The sequence below is a fragment of the Sapajus apella genome, unplaced genomic scaffold (assembly GCF_009761245.1).
Source record: "Sapajus apella isolate SASKATOON/1434 unplaced genomic scaffold, GSC_monkey_1.0 scaffold84, whole genome shotgun sequence".
Classification (NCBI taxonomy): domain Eukaryota; kingdom Metazoa; phylum Chordata; class Mammalia; order Primates; family Cebidae; genus Sapajus; species Sapajus apella.
Genome location: NW_022437024.1, coordinates 9,090,353 through 9,112,511, shown reverse-complemented (window position 1 = coordinate 9,112,511; position 22,159 = coordinate 9,090,353). Strand labels below are relative to the sequence as shown.

The following is a 22,159-nucleotide window of genomic DNA, read 5'->3' as shown; positions in this document are numbered from 1 at the left end:
CTGCTTCTTTCATAACACTACTCCTGAAAACAACTTTTCATGCTGCCTGCTGCATTTCCTTTTTCGGCATTTTCTCTTGATCCTCCTCAATATAGCCTGTTAGATCCTACACAACACACATTATAGACACATTTTCAAATGGAAAAAAGCTTATTCAAACAAAATAAATTAAAAATAAGGAGAGATAGCCTATTTAAGTTAGAAAGAACCAGAGAAAGAATCCTGGAAGTATAAAGAAAATAGATTGTTAAAACACCTCCAAAGGACCACAATGACTCTCAAGCAATTAATCCTAACCTAAATAAAATCTTTGATATGCTGATAAAGGATCCAAAAATATTGATTCTAAAGAAGTCTTCTTGAAATAAGACCTTTAAGTAATATGGGATTATGTGCAGCTTGAGATCCAAAAGAAAGTTAAAAATTATCAAGAATAAATGAGAAAAAATAATGTAGGGTATAAGAAATAGATTTTATTAAGAAAAGCAGACAAAACTTCTGAAAATGAAAAATGTATTGAAGGGAGTGCAAAATACTTTTGAAAGCTTTAACAATAAGCCAGACTAAGCAGAATCAATAAGTACAGAGATAGAAGGCAGGTCTTTTAAATAAACTCAGTGGAAAAAGTACATAAAAAATGAATTGTAAAACAGATCCTTCAAGAAATATAAGATTATGTAATACACCCAAACTTATGAATCATAGTTTTCCAGAGGGAGAAGAAGAAAAAGTTAAAAGTGTGGGAAACTTGTTTTAAAGAATAACTCAGAGAAACTTCCCTCACTTACTACAGATCTAGACATCCAAATATAAAAAGCTAAGATAATTCCTGGAAGATGCATTGCCAGAATAACCTGCATAAGACATATAGTCATTAGACTACTCAAAGTCAAAATAAATTTAAAAATCTTATATGTGACAAGAGAGATGTACCTAATGACCTGTATAATGAATTCTCTCAGACTAACGGCAGACTTCTTGACAGGAATCTTACAAGCAAAAAGAAATTAGGATCTTATTTTCAGTGCCTTAAAAAAATACCAGCTAAGACTTTTGTATCCTGCTTAAGTAAGACTCATAATTCAAGAAGAAATACAGTAGTTTCCAGATAAACAAACACTAAGGGAATATGTCACAAACAGACTGGCTCTACAAGAAAGGATCGGAGGTACTCTAAACATAGAAATGAAAGAGCAATACTTATTATCAAAACACACAAAGTGTTATACTTACAAGTCTTATTTAAAAATTACTTGAGACTGCAAAACAATTAAGAAATAATTAACAGTATTATAGAAACAAATCCTCAAAAATCAATAGTAACCTTAAATAGACAGTATGCTTAAAAAAATATAGTCTGGCAGAATGAATTTTTAAAAATCCAACTTCATGCTAACATACAAGAAATCCATCTACCTCAAGTAACTGGTAGAGAACTTTTCAGACTCTAAGCAAAGGGGTGCAAAAAGATACTTTTGAAAATACAAACCGAATATATGTAGAAGTAGTTATATTTACATTCAATAAAACAAATATAAAATCAAAAACTATAAAAATGCCAAAGATGGTTATCATATAAAGGATCAATTCAACAAGAAGATATAACAATTCTAAACATATGCACCCAATATTGGAGCACCCCAATTCACAAAACAAACACAACAGGAGCTAAGGGAAAAAACAGATAGCAATGCAATATTAGTGGGGTCCTTCAATGGTTACTGAACCCACTGACAGCACTAGGCAGATTATAGCAGCCAAAAATCAACAAAGAAACATTAGACCCACTGGACCTGATGAACATTTACAGAACATTTTATCCTACAGCCTTAGAATACACATTCTTCTCGTGCGCACATGAAACATTTTCAAAACTTGACCATATCACAAGCCTCAAGGTAATACTCAATGAATTTTTTTAAAAAATCAAAATAATATCAAGTACCTTTTCAGAATACAGTGGAATAAAAATAGAAATTAGTACCTAGAAGATTTCTCAACACTACACAAATACATAAATACATAAAAATTAAATAACCTGTTCCTGAACAATTATTTGGTCAATTATGAAATCAAGGCAGAATTTTTTTTTTAAATTGAAATAAGGCTGGGTGTGGTGGCTCACACCTGTAATCCTAGCATTTTGGGAGGCTGATGTGGGTGGATCAATTGAGATCAAGAGTTTGAGACCAGCCTGGCCAAAATGGTAAAACCCCATCTATGCTATAAATAAAAAAAATTATCTGGGTGTGGTGGTGCATGTCTGTAATCCCAGCTAAGGCAGGAGAATTGCTTGAACCCAGAGGTTGCAGTGAGCCAAGATTATGTCATTTCACTCCAGCCTGGGTGACACAGTGAGATTCTGTTCCAAAATAAATAAATAAATAAATAAATACATAAATAAAATTAAGAAATTGAAACGAACGAAAATAAATACTCAACATACCAAAACCTCTAAAATACAACAAATCAGTGGTAAGAGGTAAATTTGTAGGATTAAATGCCTACAACAAAAAGATACAAAGACACCAAATTAACAATCTCATGCCATGCCTCACAGAACTAGTAAAACAAGAATAAACCATACCCAAAGCTAGCAGAATATAGTAAATGTCAAAGAACAAATATAAATGAAATTTGGGCAAAAAATTTACAAAGGATCAGTGAAATAAAACGTTTTTATTTGAAAATATCAGACTGATAGACTACTAGTAGATTAACCAAAAAAAGAAAGAAGATTCAAATAAGCACAATCCGAAATATTAATGGTGTCATTAAAATTATTACCATAGAAATAAAAAAGATCATTAGAGACTGTTATGAGCATCTCTACATACACAAACTAGAAAACCTAGAGGAAATCGATGAATTCCTGAAAACATACAACCTCACATGTTTGAGCCAAGAAGAAATAGAAATCCTTAACAGACCAATAATGAGTAATGAAATTGAATTAGTAATAATAAAAATATTTCCTGATAACAAAAAGTGTAGAACCAGATGAAATTACTGCCAGGTTCTGCCAAACAAAAAAGGAAGAAAGGATACCAATTCTACTGAAACTGTTCCAAAAAATCAAGGGGGAAGGAATCCTTTCCAACTCCTTCTATGAAGTCATCATTATGAGGATACCAAAGCCAGGCAAGTACATAACAAAAGACAAAACTACAGATCAATATCCTGGATGAACAGAGATCAAAATATCCTTAAAAAAAATAACTCTAGAAAATAAAATTTAGCAGCACATCAAAAGGTTCATCATAATGAAAGGTGGACTTTTTTTCTGAAATGCAAGGATGGTTTCACATATGTAAATGAATAAATATGATTCACAAAATTAACAGAAATTTAAAAAAATTTGATAAAATTTGGCATCCCTTTATGATAAAAACACTTACCAAGACAGGCATAGAAGAAACATACTTCAAAATAATGAAAACCTTATCTGACAAACCACAGCCAATAATATACTGAATGGGGGAAAATTGTTAAGTTTGACTTCTAAGAATGGAAACAAGATGACAATGCCTACTACTTTCACCACTCTTATTCAACATAGTATTCAAAGTCCTATCTGAAGCAATCAGGTAAGACAAAGGAATAAAAGGTCTCCAAATGGGAAAGAAGAATTCAAATTATTCCTGTTCACATATGATATAATCTTACATTTAGAAAACCCTAAAAACTCCTCTGAAAGCCTCTTAGACTTGATAAACCCCTTCAGTAAAGTTTCAGGATACAAAACCAATGTACAAAAATCAGTAGCATTTCTATATACCAATAACGATCAAGCTCAGAACCAAATCAACAATTGAATCCCATTTACGATTAAAAAAAAAAAAAGGAATACATTAAACTAAGAGGTAAAAAAGTCTCTACAAAAAAAATCCCATGCTTATGAACTGGAATAATAAATACTGTGTAAAATGATCATCCTGCCCAAAGCAATCTATACATTCAACACAATTTTTATTAAATTACCAATGTAAATCCTAAAATTCATATGTAACCAAAAAAGAATCTGAATAGCAAATCCATCCTAAGCCAAAAAATAAAGCTGGAGATATCACATTACCTGACTTCAATTACACTACAAGGCTTTAAGCCAAAATAAAATGCTGCTAGTATAAAAAGAGACACATAGATCAATGGAACAGAATGGAGACGCCAGAAACAAAGCCACATACCTACAACATACTAATTTTTGACAAAGTAACAAATATACATACAGTGAGGAAAGGACCTCCTATTCAATAAATGGTGCTGGGAAAATTGGAGAGCCATATACACAGACATAAAATTGAACCCATATTTCTCACCATGTATAAAAATTAACTCAAAATGGATTAAAGACTTAAATGTAATGCCTAAAACTATAAAAATCCTAGGGGAAAACTTAGGAAAAATTCTTCTGGACAATGGTCTAGCCAAAGAATTTATGACTACATCCTCAAAAGAAATGTAACAACAACAACAAAAAATACAACACTGGAACTTAATTAAACTAAAAAACTTTTCTTCAGTTTAAAAAAAAAGAAATAATAATAATAATTATCAACAAAGTACACAGACAACCCATAGAATGAAAGAAAATATTTGCAAACAATGCATCTGACAAAGGGCTAATATCCAGAACCTACAAAGAACTCAAACAACTCAATGAAAAAAAGAGGAAAAAAAAAAAACCTCATTAAAAAGTGGGTAAAGAATGTGAACAAATTTTTTTTAAAGGAAGACATACAAATGGCCAATAAACATATAAAAATGCCCAACATCACTAATCATCAAAGAAATAAAAATTAAAACCATAATGAGATACCATCTTATATTCGTCAGAATAGCTATTATTTCTAAGTTAAAAGTCAAGAGATGTTGGTGAAGATGAGAAGAAAAGTGAATGCTTATAAACTGTTGGTGGGAATCTAAATTAGTACAACCTCTATGGCAAACAGTGTAGAGATTTTCTGATGACCTAAAAATGGAACTACCATTTAATCCAGAAATCACACCATGGGGTGTCTACCTAAAGAAAAAGGAATAATTGTATTAAAAAGACACCTGACTTGTATGCTTATTACAGCACTAGAGACAAAACCAAAGTCATGGAATCACTCTAAATTTCCATTCAGTGATAATCAGATTAAAAATTTGGTATATATGTATAAACTATGGAATACTAATGAGCAATAAAAAAATAAAATCATGTCTTTTATGGCAATGTCAATAGAAATGGAGGTAATTATCCTGAGTGAAATGAGTCAGAAACAGAAAGTAAAAAATGCATGTAGTCACTTTGATGTAGGAGCTAAACAATAGACACACAAGGACATACAGAGTGGAAAAATTGACACTGGAGGCTCTCAAGTGTGGGAGAGTGGAAGGGAGTGGGAGGGAAGAAACACTTCCTATTAAATATAAAATACACTATTCAGTTGATGAGAACACTAAACCCCAGACTTCACCACTGCACAATATATCCATGTTTCAAAACTGCACTTGTATCTCTAAATACATAAAAATGGAAACATTCAAAACAACCAAAACAGCCTTTTTTTTTTTACTTCCCATCTTCACGTACTAAATTTGTTTAGGTTAACAGTGATCAGCATATAATGAAATCCAATGGTCACTTTCTAGTACCTACTTCCTGTAAACTTGAAGCAGCTCTTTTGTTTCCCCCCATTTATTTATTTTATTGCATTTTAGGGTTTGGGGTACATGTGAAGAACCTGCAAAATTGTTGCACAGGTACACACGTGGCAGTGTGATTTGCTGCCTTCCTCCCCATCACCTACAACTGGCATTTCTCCCCGTGCTATCTCTCCCCAGCTCCCCACCCCCAACCGTCCCTCCCCTATTTCCCCCCAACTGACCCCAGTGTGTAGTGCTCCCCTCCCTGTGTCCATGTGTTCTCATTGTTCAACACCCGCCTATCAGTGAGAACATGCGGTGTTTGATCTTCTGCTCTTCTGTCAGTTTGCTGAGAATGATGGTTTCCAGGTTCATCCATGTCCCTACAAAGGACCCAAACTCATCGTTTTTGATGGCTGCATAATATTCCATGGTGTATGTGTGCCACATTTTCCCTATCCAGTCTATCGTCGATGGGCATTTGGGTTGGTTCCAGGTCTTTGCTATTGCAAACAGTGCTGCAATGAACATTCGTGTGCACATGTCCTTATAGTAGGACGATTTGTAATCCTTTGGATATATACCCAGTAATGGGATTGCTGGGTCAAATGGAATTTCTATTTCTAGGTCCTTGAGGAATCGCCACACTGTCTTCCACAATGGCTGAACTAATTTACACTCCCACCGACAGTGTAAAAGTGTTCCTATTTCTCCACATCCTCTCCAGCATCTGTTGTCTCCAGATTTTTTAATGATCACCATTCTAACTGGCGTGAGATGGTATCTCAATGTTGTTTTGATGTGCATTTCTCTGATGACCAGTGATGATGAGCATTTTTTCATATGTTTGTTGGCCTCATGTATATCTTCTTTTGTAAAGTGTCTGTTCATATCCTTTGCCCAATTTTGAATGGGCTTCTTAGTTTTTTTCTTGTAAATCTGTTTTAGTTCTTTGTAGATTCTGGATATCAGCCCTTTGTCAGATGGGTAAACTGCAAAAATTTTTTCCCATTCTGTTGGTTGCCGATTCACTCTAATGATTGTTTCTTTTGCTGTGCAGAAGCTGTGGAGTTTGATTAGGTCCCATTTGTCTATTTTGGCTTTTGTTGTCAATGCTTTTGGTGTTTTGGTCATGAAGTCCTTGCCTACACCTATGTCCTGAATGGTTTTGCCTAGATTTTCTTCTAGGGTTTTTATGGTGTTAGGTCTTATGTTTAAGTCTTTAATCCATCTGGAGTTAATTTTAGTGTAAGGTGTCAGGAAGGGGTCCAGTTTCTGCTTTCTGCACATGGCTAGCCAGCTTTCCCAACACCATTTAGTGAACAGGGAATCCTTTCCCCATTGCTTGTTTTTGTCTGGTTTGTCAAAGATCAGATAGCTGTAGATACGTTGTGTTGCCTCCGAGACCTCTGTTCTGTTCCATTGGTCTATATCTCTGTTTTGGTACCAGTACCATGCTGTTTTGATTACTGTAGCCTTGTAGTATAGTTTGAAGTCCGGTGGTGTGATGCCCCCCGCTTTGTTCTTTTTGCTTAGAATTGACTTGGCTATGCGGGCTCTCTTTTGGTTCCATATGAAGCTTAAGGTGGTTTTTTCCAGTTCGGCGAAGAAGGTCATTGGTAGCTTGATGGGGATAGCGTTGAATCTGTAAATTACTTTGGGCAGTATGACCATTTTCACGATATTGATTCTTCCTAACCATGAACATGGAATGTTTCTCCATCTGTTTGTGTCCTCTCTTATTTCGTTGAGCAGTGGCTTGTAGTTCTCCTTGAAGAGGTCTTTTACGTTCCTTGTTAGTTGTATTCCTAGGTATTTTATTCTCTTTGTGGCAATTGTGAATGGAAGTTTGTTCTTGATTTGGCTCTCTTTAAGTCTGTTATTGGTGTATAGGAATGCATGTGATTTTTGCACATTGATTTTGTATCCTGAGACTTTGCTGAACTTGCTTATCAGTTTCAGGAGATTTGGGGCTGAGACGATGGGGTTTTCTAGATATACAATCATGTCGTCTGCAAATAGTGAAAATTTGACTTCCTCCTTTCCTATTTGAATGCCCTTTATTTCTTTTTCTTGCCTGATTGCGTTTTTTGGGTGGTAAGCTCTTAATTGCTACCTCAACTTCAGACCTTGTTATGGGTCTGTTCAGGGTTTCGGCTTCTTCCTGGTTTAGGCTTGGGAGGAGGCAAGTGTCCAGGAATTTATCCATTTCTTCCAGGTTTATTAGTTTGTGTGCATAGAGTTGTTTGTAATAATCTCTGATGATGGTTTGAATTTCTGTGGAATCTGTGGTGATATCCCCTTTATCATTTTTTATTGCATCAATTTGGTTATTCTCTCTTTTCTTTTTTATTAATCTGGCTAGTGGTCTGTCTATTTTGTTGATCTTTTCAAAAAACCAGCTCCTGGATTTATTGATTTTTTGAAGGGTTTTTTGTGTCTCTATCTCCTTCAGTTCTGCTCTGATCTTAGCTATTTCTTGTCTTCTGCTAGACTTTGAGTTTTTATGATCTTGCTCCTCTAGCTCTTTCAGTTTTGATGATAGGGTGTCAATTTTTGATCTCTCCTTGCTTCTCATGTGGGCACTTATTGCTGTATATTTTCCTCTAGAGACTGCTTTAAATGTGTCCCAGAGATTCTGGTATGTTGTGTCTTCATTCTCGTTGGTTTCGAAGAACATCTTTATTTGTTTTCATTTCATTGTTTATCCAGTCAACATTCAAGAGCAAGTTGTTCAGTTTCCATGAAGCTGTGTGGTTCTGGGTTAGTTTTTGAATTCTGAGTTCTAACTAGATTGCACTGTGGTCTGAGAGACTGTTTGCTACGATTTCCGTTCTTTTGCATTTGCTGAGGAGTGATTTACTCCCAATTATGTGGTCAATTTTAGAGTAGGTGTGATGTGGTGCTGAGAAGAATGTATATTCTGTGGATTTGGGGTGGAGAGTTCTGTAAATGTCTATTAGGTTTGCTTGGTCCAGGTCTGAGTTCAATTCCTGGATATCCTTGTTAATATTCTGTCTGGTTGATCTAATGTTGACAATGGGGTGTTAAAGTCTCCCACTATTATTGTGTGGGAGTCTAAGTCTCTTTGTAAGTCATTAAGAACTTGCCTTATGTATCTGGGTGCTCCTGTATTGGGTGTGTATATATTTAGGATCGTTAGCTCTTCTTGTTGCATCGATCCTTTTACCATTATGTAATGTCCCTCTTTGTCTCTTATGATCTTTGTTGCTTTAAAGTCTAATTTATCAGAGATGAGAATTGCAACTCCTGCTTTTTTTTACTGTCCATTTGCTTGGTAAATCTTCCTCCATCCCTTTATTTTGAGCCTTTGTGTATCCTTGCATGTGAGATGGGTTTCCTGGATACAGCACACTGATGGGTTTTGGCTTTTTATCCAATTTGCCAGTCTGTGTCTTTTTATTGGGGCATTTAGTCCATTTACATTTAGGGTTAATATTGTTATGTGCGAATTTGATACTGCCATTTTGATGCTAGCTGGGTGTTTTGCCCTTTAGTTGAGCTGGTACTTGTTGTTCCTTTATATGTGTAGAGTCTCTTTCAGGAGCTCTTGTAGAGCTGGCCTGGTGTTGACGAAATCTCTGAGTACTTGCATGTTCCCAAAGGATTTTATTTTTCCTTCACTTATGAAGCTTAGTTTGGCTGGATAGGAGATTCTGGGTTGAAAGTTCTTTTCTTTAAGGATGTTGAATATTGGCCCCCACTCTCTTCTGGCTTGTAGGGTCTCTGCTGAGAGATCTGCTGTGAGTCTGATGGGCTTCCCTTTGTGGGTAACCCGACCTTTCTCCCTGGCTGTCCTTAGTATTTTCTCCTTCATTTCGACCCTGGTGAATCTGACGATTATGTGCCTTGGGGTTGCTCTTCTTGATGAATATCTTTGTGGTGTTCTCTGTATTTCCTGGACTTGAATGTTTGCCTGCCTTGCTAGGTTGGGGAAGTTTTCCTGGATAATATCCTGAAGAGTATTTTCCAGCTTGGATTCATTCTCTTCGTCGCATTCCAGGTACGCCTATCAAATGTAGATTAGGTCTTTTCACATAGTCCCACATTTCTTGGAGACTTTGTTTATTCCTTTGTACGCTTTTTTCTCCAGTCTTGCCTTCCCATTTTATTTCATTGAGTTGATCTTCGACCTCTGATATCCTTTCTTCTGCTTGGTCAATTTGGCTGTTGATACTTGTGCATGCTTCATGAAGTTCTCGTGTTGCGTTTTTCAGCTCCATCAATTCACTTATATTCCTTTCTATTTTGTCCATTCTTGATAGCATTTCGTCCAATCTTTTTTCAACGTTCTTAGTTTCTTTGCATTTGGTTAGAACATGTTCTTTAAGTTCACAGAAGTTTCTTACTACCCACCTTCTGAAGTCTGATTCTGTCATTTCATCACACTTGTTCTCCCTCCAACCTTGTTCCCTTGCTGGTGAGGAGTTGTGATCCCTTTTAAGAGGAGAGGTGTTCTGGTTTCGGGTGTTTTCATCCTTTTTGCACTGGTTTCTTCCCATCTTTAAGGATTTATCCACCTGTTGACTTTGTAGTTGCTGGCTTTCAGATTGGGTCTCAAATCTTTCAGATTGACGTTCTGTTTGTTGATGATGAGGTTATTTCTGTTTCTTGGTTTTCCTTCTGACAGTCTGGCCCCTCTGCTGTAGGTCTGATGAGGTTCACTCCAGGCCCTGTTTGCCTGGGGTTCACCTGCAGCAGCTGCTGAACAGTAAGGGTTGTTACCAGTTTTCTTCTTCTGCTAACTTTGTCCCAGAAGGCTACCCGCCTAGCGTCAATCTGATCTCTCCTTTATGAGGTGTCTCTTTTGATATATAGGGGTCAGGGAGCTGCTTGAGGAGACGGTCTCTTCTTTATAGGAGCTCAAATGGTGAGCTGTGAGGTCTGTTGTTGTTCATTCAGAGCTGCTGGGCAGGTACGTTTAGGTCTGCTGCAGCAGAACTCATAAACTGCTTTTTGTTCCCAGGTGCTCTGTCCCAGGGATTTAGGGCTTTATGAGTTTCCGTTATGCTGCCGCCTTCTTTTTTTTTTCCCTTCAGACCTGCCCTGCCCAGCAAGGAGGCAGCCTAGTCACTGTCGGCCTATAGAGGCTTTGCTGAACTGCTGTGGGCTCTGCCCCGCTGCCGAGTGAACTTCCCTGCAGTCCTGTTTATATGGGTGTAGTTAGAACTGCTTTGGCGATGGTGGCCCACCTCTGTTGAGGCAGAGTCTCTCTGCTGTGGCGGGTTGCCTTGGCAACAGCAGGCTGCCTCAGCAATGGCAGGTTGCCTTGGCAACGGCAGGTTGCCTCAGCATTGGCTGACTACCTCCATCCTGGCGGGCTGCCTCGGTAATGGCGGACGCCCCTCCCCCACAGAGCTGGACCGTCCCGGGTTCAGCTGCACTTGCTGTGAAAGTCTCAATCCAGAGTTTCTGGTTGCTGTTCTTTTGTGGGGGTGGGACCAGCCGAGCCTGATCGCTTTGCTCCCTGCCTCAGAGCCTTTTTTAAGTTGGTGTTCCAGTCGCCTGTTGAAGAAGTGCCGGGGTCTGTTTGTTTTCCTCTGCGGCCACTCACTGCAATGGCTTAAACAGCAGCACTGGGGTTTGTGGTGCTTTTTTTTTTTTTTTTTGCCCTGGAATCTACTGTCCTGGTTCTCTGCTCAGTCCCCTTTTCAAACAGACGAATGGGTGACTTCCCATGGCTCCAATCACCAGCCAAAAGGGCACCCAGACCGGTGCACTTTGTACGGAGAACCGCTGCTCTGGGGTGCTGACAAAGCAGCCGCGCGGGGCAAAGCAGTTGCGCGGGGCACAGCCGCGCTGGCCGAAACAGCAGCGCTGGCGACCGTGGAGCTCCTCCGCCTGGGAATTTCCTAGTCTGTGGGCAATAAAAACGCGGCGTCCACTCACCCTCTGCGCCTTCACTGGGAGCTGCAATCCTGAGCTGTTCCTAAACGGCCATCTTGGATCCTCCTCCGTTGAAGCAGCTCTTGACATAGTCTCTTTATTCACTACTTCATATATTCTTCACTAAGCTGCAAGGACATGATCCTTTCCCAGTTTTCTGATAACTTATGGGACCTTCTCAGTTATCTTCAGTGTTTTATACTTCTATTATTAATCTCTAAAGTGAGAGTGCCTGTTGTTGGTCCTAGGATCTAGTTTCTATCTACTCACTCCCTAGAAGATCTCAATATGGCATTGGATTTAAATAGCATCTGTATGTTGCTAGCTAAAATTTGTGTCTATGGCTTTAATTCTTTTCCTTAATGGTGGATTCTACATATGGCATTGTTCAGCTAACAGGCAGCTCAGTTTTACAGGGATATAAGAAATCTTGTTTTTCCACTTCTTCCAAACTAGTCTTACTTAGCATTTCCCATTTTGTTCAACACTATCACCATCTTTCTAGAGCTCAGGCCAAAATCTTGGGATCATCCTTAAATTATCTTTCTTACACGTCACATTCAATCAACCCACAAATCATTGGCTTTGCCACAAAAAACAAAACAAAACAAAGACTGAGGCACAAATATCTTCCCACTTCCTTTATCATAACCATTCTCAATCAATACCTCATTGTGAAGAATGATTATAGCCTTCTGTTTTCCCTGATTTTATTCTTGTCTTCCAAAAACACAACCCATGTGCAACCAGAGTGATCTTCTCATTAGGTAAGCCGTAAGCATTAGTTAATACTAATGCTTAAATGCTCTGGGGCTTCTGAACACATTTAGAATAAGCTCTAACGCCTTTCCTGTGACCAATATAATCTGGATCATGCTAGCTCTGTCACTGTACTTTGTACCTTTCTTTCCCTCACATACTTTCTTCTAATGTATGTATCAAGTATGCTCCACACAAGGGCCTTTGTCTTTGCTTCACCTTGCCTAGCTTGTTCCTTCCTTGTCCTCATTTAGCATGGCTTGTGGCTTCTCTCTTCATCTCTTCCTTTAGGTCTCTTGTCATATAACTTTCAGTGCACAATATCTTTACTAGTATTTCTTACCTATCTCCACTTTTTCTATTTTCTGACTCTAATTTATTTTTCTTTCCAGTGCTTCACACTCACCCTATTTCACATATTTACTTGCTAATTTGTTTATTAGTTCTTCTAATCCACTCCCCAGTCCCTATCTTCTCTGGATGTCAATAAAGTTTTATCATTTTTGTTCATATTTGCATCCTCGGTGCGTGGATCTGTAGCTGACACACACAGTGAACACGTATTGGATGAGTAAATGTCCACACTCCTGCTTAGTGTAGTTTAGCAAGAGCCTTATGATATAAGCATTACAAAATCATCAATAAAAAGAAGTTTACATTTTTATTCTCTAGTCAGCTTCACAAAATTTTCTCCAAAGAAAATCAAAGGCTGGTGAGAAATTAATGCTTTGATAAGTGGTAACATTCATTTAATCACTTTTTAATCAGCTAAAGTATAACTATCATCAAAGATGGAACAGTAGTTTTAAAACTATCCTTTTCTCATGAAAAGGTTTCAATTAAGAAGCTAAAAGATGTTGAGATGTAAACTAGAATAAAATTTTGAGGCGAATTTTTTTAAGTTAATGAATCTGTAATTTGGTAAATATAGAAGGCTTCTTCTGAGTAGACATTTTATATTACGATGAAGCTATACTTGTGGAATATGTATGATACAAAATTTTGTAAATTTTGCAGGCAGGGTTAAAATTTAACAACCATAAACTTAGTTTACAGGTTTATATTCATGTAAACAAAAGTTAAAAACATATGTTGGTTGCTTTTTTTTTCCCTACCATGTCATGCTGTTGGCAGACCGTGAACTTATGGTCAACTAGTAAGTTTTAAAAGTACAATTAGATGTTACCCTAGGTAACTGTACTTTTCATGTATATTTTTGAGATCTCTATGCATGTCTTTACATGTTTCCAGTTTTAGGTGACTGAGTGCTTTTCTTGGCCAGTAGGGCACACATTATCTGCTTCCCCCTAACTCTACAAACATCATCTGCCATACCCCTCCCACTCAGTATGTTCCAATAAACTGGCTTCTTTCTTTTCATTCCTCAAAAATTCTAGCTCTTTCCTGTCTTAAGGAATCAGCACCTAGACCCTCTCCCTGAAAGCCCTTCATTTGGCTATTTCTTTACATGCTTAGACACAATGTTACTTCTTTTGAGATGTACTCTATAAGTCTTTCCCTTCATATCCCTCACTTTAATCCCAAACTTACTTTTTCTTTCTGTTCTTTTAATTGGTAGTCCTTTTCCTTATTAAGACAAAGAGCAATTTGTAATTATGTGTTTATTTTTAAACTTATTTGTTTTATGTCAGTCTTGTCATTTTCTAAGCTGTGAGACAACAGGTACCTTATTGGTTTTACTTACCAGGAAATATTCTTCATCAAATATCATATTCTGTCTAACTAACTGTCTAATGAGTGAAAATAGAAATGAATTATTTATATATTTTTTTACGTCTACAAGAGTATCATGGGCTACTAGGCAAAAAAACCATGCTGTGGGTGAATTGAAAGCATTAGAATTCCATTACAAATTGAAGTTTATATTTATATCTGGTTGCTAAATGTTTTCTTTCCATGAAATCAACAGATGATTTACTCTGACTGGCTCATTAGCATGCAAGGCAACTCAAAATTAAAAGTTCTTTTACAATCGCACAGAAATTCTTCTACAATCGAGGCAATTGTCATTCAGTGTGTATCTTAAGATTCTTATTAAGAGAGAAACATATAGAGCCTAGCTTTCACAATGGAAGTATTAGAGGCAAAAACTATTAATGATGGCAATGAAAGATCACAATAATTATAAAAAATGCATTATCAGAAAATTAAAAATTAACAAAATATTAATTTGAGATCTAAATATTGAAAAATATGCAATATCATTATGTGTGTTTTAGTCTAATATACATGACAATGTTTCAAAGCATCATACTTACTTCACAATCAGCAAGACAGATGAGGTAACTTCAGTTGCAGAGAACAAAGCGTATAAGACTTGAATTACAACATAGACGTAAAATTTCCTTGTACAAGCATCATCTCTTGGGCATTCACCCAAGTGTGCTGAGTAATTTCTGTTCTGGAGACCAGTTACTTCCACACAACTACAGTTATAAAATACCTAAAAATAGTTTTTGAAATATTACCAAATACATTCGCCAAATACAACTGGGTTATGAATACATTCCATTGTATTTAAAGAAGTCTCAAACTAAAATATTTACAGCTTAAGAAATGTTATAAAAAATATAGTAGGGCACTGCCTAGTGGAGCTTAATAGTAAAAAGCAAAATAGCTTCTTGAATTACTTTCTGTATAAGAAAATGTAATTGCCTATTAACATTTAATTAATTCTTAATTTTAAAATTAGAAAATAATCTAAGAAATTGGTGTATGAAATTCTGTATATAATTTTCTCATTAATATACATTCTTTTAAATATTTCTCTTTCACCCACATTTACTTTTTAAAATATACATTCTTACTCTCTTTGGTGGGTTCTAAGTATTAGGGGCATACTCTGGGAAAAAATTACCCAGAGTCCAGAAAATACAGTAGTTTGAAAAGGGCCAAAATCTGGAACTAGAGCCACTCATGAAAGTGGGACAAAGTACAGGGGAAACAGAACCAGAAAGGGGTGCCAGAATTCTGTTTAAGCAGGCAAAAGCAACATTCAAGACTGTAATGACAGATAATAAACTAGATTATACTATTACCAGAGAGGTTTAACACAACAGAATATTCTGTCTAACGGTTAGAGTATAGAAGAGAAACATCAGGAACAAGTGATTTAATCAGGCAGGCAGTGTATGTAGTTAGGTGGCTTTAATAAATTCTGTTCTGACTCTAGGCTAAAATTTAACAGAAGTTTATCTTGAACCTACTACTGCTAAAGATTATTTACTGAAGGAGAACGTGTAAAAGAATTTAAATCCATACTTGTATGGTTCCAGCAAGCATCATTTTTTCCTTTTTTTTTCCAATATGGATATGGAGGAATATTTTATGGAGCAAACACATTGGCTAATGAAACCAAACTTTGATACAGAGAACATTATTCTAACAATTTTACTGAGGATTTAGTAGAGGAAGTTTGCAGTAGCCCCCAGGTGGTATAGCCATTGCCAGTATTAAGATGATGTCTCCATGTAGACATACCTCTCTTTAGGATACTAATATCATGTCTCTTCTAGATCTTCACTACTAAACAACATGGGAGGCACCCTTAATGAAAGACACCACAGCTGATGAATATGGGATGTGGGCTTTTAAATATAGTATTTGGCCACATATATGCAAGTTTATTAAAGTTGTAGCCCATCTTCAAAAAAACTAGGATGCTTTATTCTTCAAATTTCTCCATGCCATTTAAATGCATTGGTAGGACATTGGGCAAGGGAAAGATAGAAAATATTTAGAATTGAAGAATGGAAGAGTGTCAGGGAGAGTCATAATCACACCTGACTATATTCACAACGTTGGTAACAGGGAAATGGACTGAAAAATAGTTATGCAACTTTGTGAGATGTTGAATTGATTGTAGGTATGGGGAACAGGATACCTAATTTCCAACTATTCGGAGTTATCCAGGATATTGGAAAAACCCATGTTTCACTTGGAAAAAATAGCCTTTAAGAAAGAAATGCAATTTCCAATGGATACATTGGCAATCATGAACAGGATGCAGAATTATACTGAGTAAAAGAAGCACCAGCTTTGGGAACATCAAAATAGGAAATCAAGAAGATTTCTTATTCACTAAGGAATTCAAGTGAGCATGAAGCCTTGATTAATTTTTTGGAAAGTCCAAGGCCACAGTGAGTCCCCTGGCTAAACTTACCAGGATGTACATATTAAAACGTAAACAGATTGTTGTCCTTGTAAAGTATGTAGTCCTGACCACTGACTAACTCTGGACTTTCCCCTAACTTCTGGAGGGTAAAATAATTCCAAATTAATCAAAATCACATGCTTTAGTCAAATGAGATGCTTCTTAGAGACCCTAATGCATTCAAATTCTAACAGGTCATATTATTAAAATCTCAAGGAAAAAAGTGGGTAATGTTAATTAGAATTCAAATAACAGAGAAGCCTAATTGTGTCCTAAGCAGAGTTTTATATGAAGCTTTGTTTATACTTCACAGCCTTCATGAGGACAGATAATATTGGAATCTTTTTCTTTTATCTTTTTATTGGAGACCTTAGTTATAAGAAGATTTGATTAGTAATTATTAAATCAAATCTATGATTTTGATTAAGGAGAAGAGAAAAAGCAAAAACTAATACTCACTATGGGCTTTTTATTACCACTTGAGGATTTGCATCCTGCTAGACAAGGTGACAGGTAAGTTATTCCATTGTTCCCACAGACTGGTTCCCATTGACTTTCATCACAATCGCACTCTGAGTTGCAATAAGAAAGTGGGACATCTATATGAGATGCCACTGAATTATTTCTGAAAATATATGATAGAAATATATCAAAAAAAAAAAGAGAAAGAGAAGGAAAAGAGGAAGGAAGTGAAGAAAAAAAGAGAAGAGAAATAAGAGAAAGGGTTTAATTGGATAGAAAAATTTGATTTGCTAATGCCAAAATGGCAATTTTTATAATGCTTATTGACTTTTAACTCTCCTTCTTTACTAGGACATGACTTATGACCTAGAAAAATTAAAACATAAAAAAGAACTCAAAGAGGTTAGATAAGACTTAGACAAGAGGTCTTTATCATTCTATCAAATAAATTTTACATTAGATAAGTAACTTCATTTTTTTGAGATTCAGTTTCTCTTCGGTTAGGTAATAGCATTAGATTGAGGTTCCTCTCTGCTCACTTTAAAATCCTCTGAATCTATGCATGTTAATTAACATTGTTAATTTTTACAATCTATATTTTAACTACATGAAAAAAGAATTTGATGTGGTTAAAGCTGAACTTCTGAGGAATAAAAAATCAAAAACAGAATCAGTTAAAAACGAATAGAAAAATCTCTGTATATTTTTTGAACAAAGTTATAATATTTTTTATATTGATTTACTTTATAATATAGTTATAAATTATAAAATATAATTTTATATCATGGCTAAAATTATAAAATATATTATTTGTATAAATTTTAAGCTTAAAGATTTTGTTTTGTAAAAATTTGATAATTATTGAGGAGTTATGAAATGTCTTCAAATGAGTATATAAATTAAATTAAGAAAAATAAGAAGTAGATTGATAACAGCAAATACATTATAAATAATTTTATTTAATGATATCTGATACTTCTAATATCTCAAATTTTGAGTCAGAAATTAACATTGCTAGCTATATAATGTGTACATTTCTCTGAATCTTACCTTCCCTTTTATAAAATGGGAGTAAAAGTGTCCACCACTCATTTTAATTACCCACAAATTATACGTATTATTATTTCAACCTATGTGGCTTTTCCTTAAGAAAGGAATAAAACAGCTTTTTATCATCTTAGGAAATGAACATTTTAAGAATTTGAAAATTGAAATTTCTCTCAATTAAATTAAAGGTTAATTATAATTGTTTTCTACCCTATTTTACTTGCAAGTAAGTTTTTAATTGGATGGTTAACATATTACACAATTTATATAGTGATATATACAAACCCATCATAGGTCAAGGTTAGGCCGGCAACTGATTTGCTGTCACAGATTAGAGGGAAATATAAAACATGAAATAAGAAGGATATTATCGAAGTAAGAAATGAACATTTGGCAATTCCAACTAAAGGCAATTTGAATTTTTTAATGATATATCCTGCTAAGAACATTCCAACTGCAATCGTAGGAATAGTTATGATTCCTAGAAATAAAAGAAGAGAAAAATGTTGTAATTATATGAATATGGTTTTTCTAGATGTCTTTATATATAAAACAGTGCATATCAATCAACCAAATTCACCCATTCTTATCACTGTTTTAAGAGAAGGGTGGCACACTAGAGTGGAGGTAGGGGACAAGTGTACCATATGAGAGACACAAATAATTTCTTTTTGCCAGTTTTGAGGGTTTGGTTTCTTCACATGCAAAAGACGGTGGCTAAGAATATTTATATGTCCGCATGTTCTCACTCATAAGTACGTGTTGAACAACAAGAACACATGGACACAGGGAGGGGAGCATCACACACCAGAGCCTGAGGGGTGGAGGGCTAGCGGAGGAATAGCAGTGGGGAGATTCAGGGTGGATAGCATTAGGAGAAATCCCTAATGTAGATGACAGGGTGATGGATGGAGCAAACCACCACCATGGCATGTGTATATGTATGTAACAAACCTGCATGATCTGCACGTGTACCCCAGAACTTAAAGTATAAAAAATAAATTTTTTTAAAAAGAATACTTATGTGTCTAAAAAGATTATTTCTATGAGAAACTCCTTTTTCTGGAAATCAACAACTAACAAAATCTTTCTTCCTCTGAGATTTCTATCCTACCATATAATACCCTTTACGTCTCTCAAAACAGTCTCAACCCTCAAAAACTCACTCCAATTTTCTCCAAGGTTTTAGAATTAAGTTTTTGAATTAACATTTCTTTTTTATTCATAAAAATACATGTATACACTGATATGATAAAAATGTCTTCATACAGGATTAAAAATGATTGATCTCTTTTATGACTTTTCTTTTAATAGTCTTTTCTTTTAATAGTCCTGTCAGAATTATTAAAGGTAAAGTTTCCTGTAACAAAAAATTCAGGCCAGGTTAAAACTTAACCTGGGAGTCAAAACTTAACCTTTAAGTTTAAGCTTTTAAGTTCAACAGGTAGGTCATCCAGAGCCTATTCCAGTGCTTCAGTACATTCATCTTCTAATTACTACTTTCTTATGTACTTACGACCTAAACAAATACCATTTGATAAATTGTTTAACTCATCAAATATGTATCAAATTTCTATAATGTTTCTACAATACCGAATTTGGGGGAAATGTGATATAATGAGCAGGTCTCAATATGATTTTGAAAATAGGTACCGTAGCAAAAAATACTCTCTAAAATATATTTGTTTTTAATCATGCCTATTTTGTGATGTAGTTAAATTGATTCGCCTTCTGAAAACGTTAATATCATGTGTTTTGTAAGTAGCTGAGGCCTTATTTCAGTCCATGAATTATAGGATTATAATGGTTATTATTATAGAAGGGTTTGTCTCAGGATCTCAGTACTATATTATAAGATCCAATTATGCAGATACTACATCCAGATGTTTTATTCACAAGTAATATTTTTCTTTAGAACTCACCTAACGTGAGATGCAACTTCAAATGCAGAACAGTGATGATATCACAAGATTGAGAAATTTTGTAAAGTTTGAGAGATAAGATTATATTCACTAAAATATAAAATCACCTTCATATCAAGATGTGACTTGTAACACAAGTACTCAGTAGCATTTCATTTAACAAGCAAAGAGGTAAACAATCTGTCTTACCCAACACAAAGTTAGCCTGAGACGCAGACTGGCCATACTGCTGCTCCATATATTTAATGAGGTAAGCAAAAGCACCAATAACGCCACTTACGTGTAACAATGTCAAAAGCACAAATATAACATACAGGGGATTGGTAAGGATGCTTTTCAAAGACTGAAGAAAACCTACAGAGTTATAAAAATAAACAATATATTTCTATAGTAAACTATTTTCTTATCTGAGTTTTGTAAATATAAGTTATAAAGTTATAAAGGCTTAAAGTTATAAAAAATAACACAGAGAGAATACCCTGCTATCCTGCCATCAAGTTTTTAATATATTCCTTCAATATTTTCCATATGTATATTATTATTTAGTTGTTTAGTTCATTTTAACCCCAAATAGGATGATACCAAAATGGCGTTTTTTAACTTGCTTTGTTTACTTAATATTTGGTTATCCTTGGCACTTTACCATACTATTCAATATAGAATAACTCATCTATTCATTTATTCAACATATGTTTGGTTTTCAATTGGGTACCAGGCAATATGCTTAGTGTCCAAGAAAAAAAACAAAAAAGGAAATCAGAAATGTGATGTTAGCCAGGTGCAATGGCTCATGCCTGTAACCCCAGCACTTTGGGAGGCCGAGGTGTGTGGATCGCTTGAGCCCAGGGGTTAGAGGCCAGACTGGGCAATATGATGAAATCCCCTCTCAACAGAAAATAGAAAAATTAGCTGAGCATGGTGGGCCATGCATGTAGTACCAGCTAATTGAGGGACTGAGGTGAGAGGATCGCGTGAGACAGGAAGGTTGAGGCGACAGTAAGCCATGTTCATACCACTACACTCCATCCTGGGAGACAGACCCTGTCACACAAAAAACAAAAAGGAAGGAAGGAAAAGGAAGAAGGGAAAAGGAAGGAAGGAAAAAGAAGCAGCATACTCTCCATGCTTTCCCTTATTTATTAGCACTTAATAATGCTATATTAAAACTGTAACTGTTAAATATAAATTTAAATTAAAGATAGCATAATCTAAGACACAGAAATAAGAATACTGATGTTAAAAAAATTTAAAGATGAATTAGGATGAGGGCTCAGACCACTTTTTTCCCTGGTATATAGCTTGGGTATCATAAAATACTGCCTCAGTATATCTAGAAGTATTATAAATCCCCTGTGTTAAGATGCAAGAAGGTGAGGCAGGGAATATCAATGTTGGTCCCAAGTGACATTTTGAGAGTAAGAGTACAACAACCTATGCCCACAAATAGATGTGGTAACAAACTTCTAACTTACGTACATGGCAGAAATCATGTGATCTGGGTCTATGGTTGCCAAGTCAATCAGCCATAATAGGAAATAAAATGGAAGGAACTATTTAGAACAACAGGAAGTTTCAGAGTGCAGCAAGAAAGTCCCAAATATGGTTACTGAGAGATGGACAATATGGGCTTCAAAAGATCTTGCTCTCCATAGACCTTTAAAGATTTTCATTAGATATGAAGAGTACTATCCAATGGTAACTAGGAAATAGTTTGTTCTCTGATTATAATAGTTGGAAAAAACAGGGAAATGGCACAGGACAGAAAAGAGTTAAGAAACAATATTTAAAGTTGTTAGGACAAAGCGCTAAACTTCTCTTCATAGGTCTCCCCAGTGAGGAAGATCCACCGCTGATTTGTGAGGCATTCAAAGACAGTCATGACCTTTGCTCAAAATAAACGGAGCATGTGAATTAACCAAATTGTTAAATTTTTGAGGTAAATAAGAACTCAGATGTCATCTAAACTGAACTTCTATACAATCATGACTCACTATATATTTTTAATGGATCAATAAACAATTCAAGTGACATTACTCTGACTTCCTGAAAGCAATTTCCTCAACTTTTGAACAGTTCTCATTGTTTACATATTGTCTTTGTTATGAACTGGAATTTTCCTTGCTTTCTAACCAATTAGTTTTATTTCTACTCAAGAGTATATAGAATAAATCTAATATTTTTGTTCTTACTATAAGTATATAGTATTTTAACTATTCCTAATGGGCACCTAATTAAAATTCTTTTTACTATTCATGTC

General features: G+C 35.4%; 1 protein-coding gene across 1 annotated transcript in view; it reads right to left on the bottom strand.

The window, feature by feature from the left end:
* Window positions 1-22,159, bottom strand: part of LOC116533889 (solute carrier organic anion transporter family member 1B3) — an 83,855-nt gene that overhangs the window by 15,747 nt on the left and 45,949 nt on the right. The window contains exons 9-12 of the mRNA XM_032253825.1: window positions 20,092-20,256; window positions 18,266-18,461; window positions 16,931-17,096; window positions 14,577-14,761 (exon numbers count right to left, since the gene is read on the bottom strand). Coding sequence (XP_032109716.1) covers window positions 14,577-14,761; window positions 16,931-17,096; window positions 18,266-18,461; window positions 20,092-20,256 — 712 coding nt within the window. The remainder of the gene's footprint in view (window positions 1-14,576; window positions 14,762-16,930; window positions 17,097-18,265; window positions 18,462-20,091; window positions 20,257-22,159) is intronic.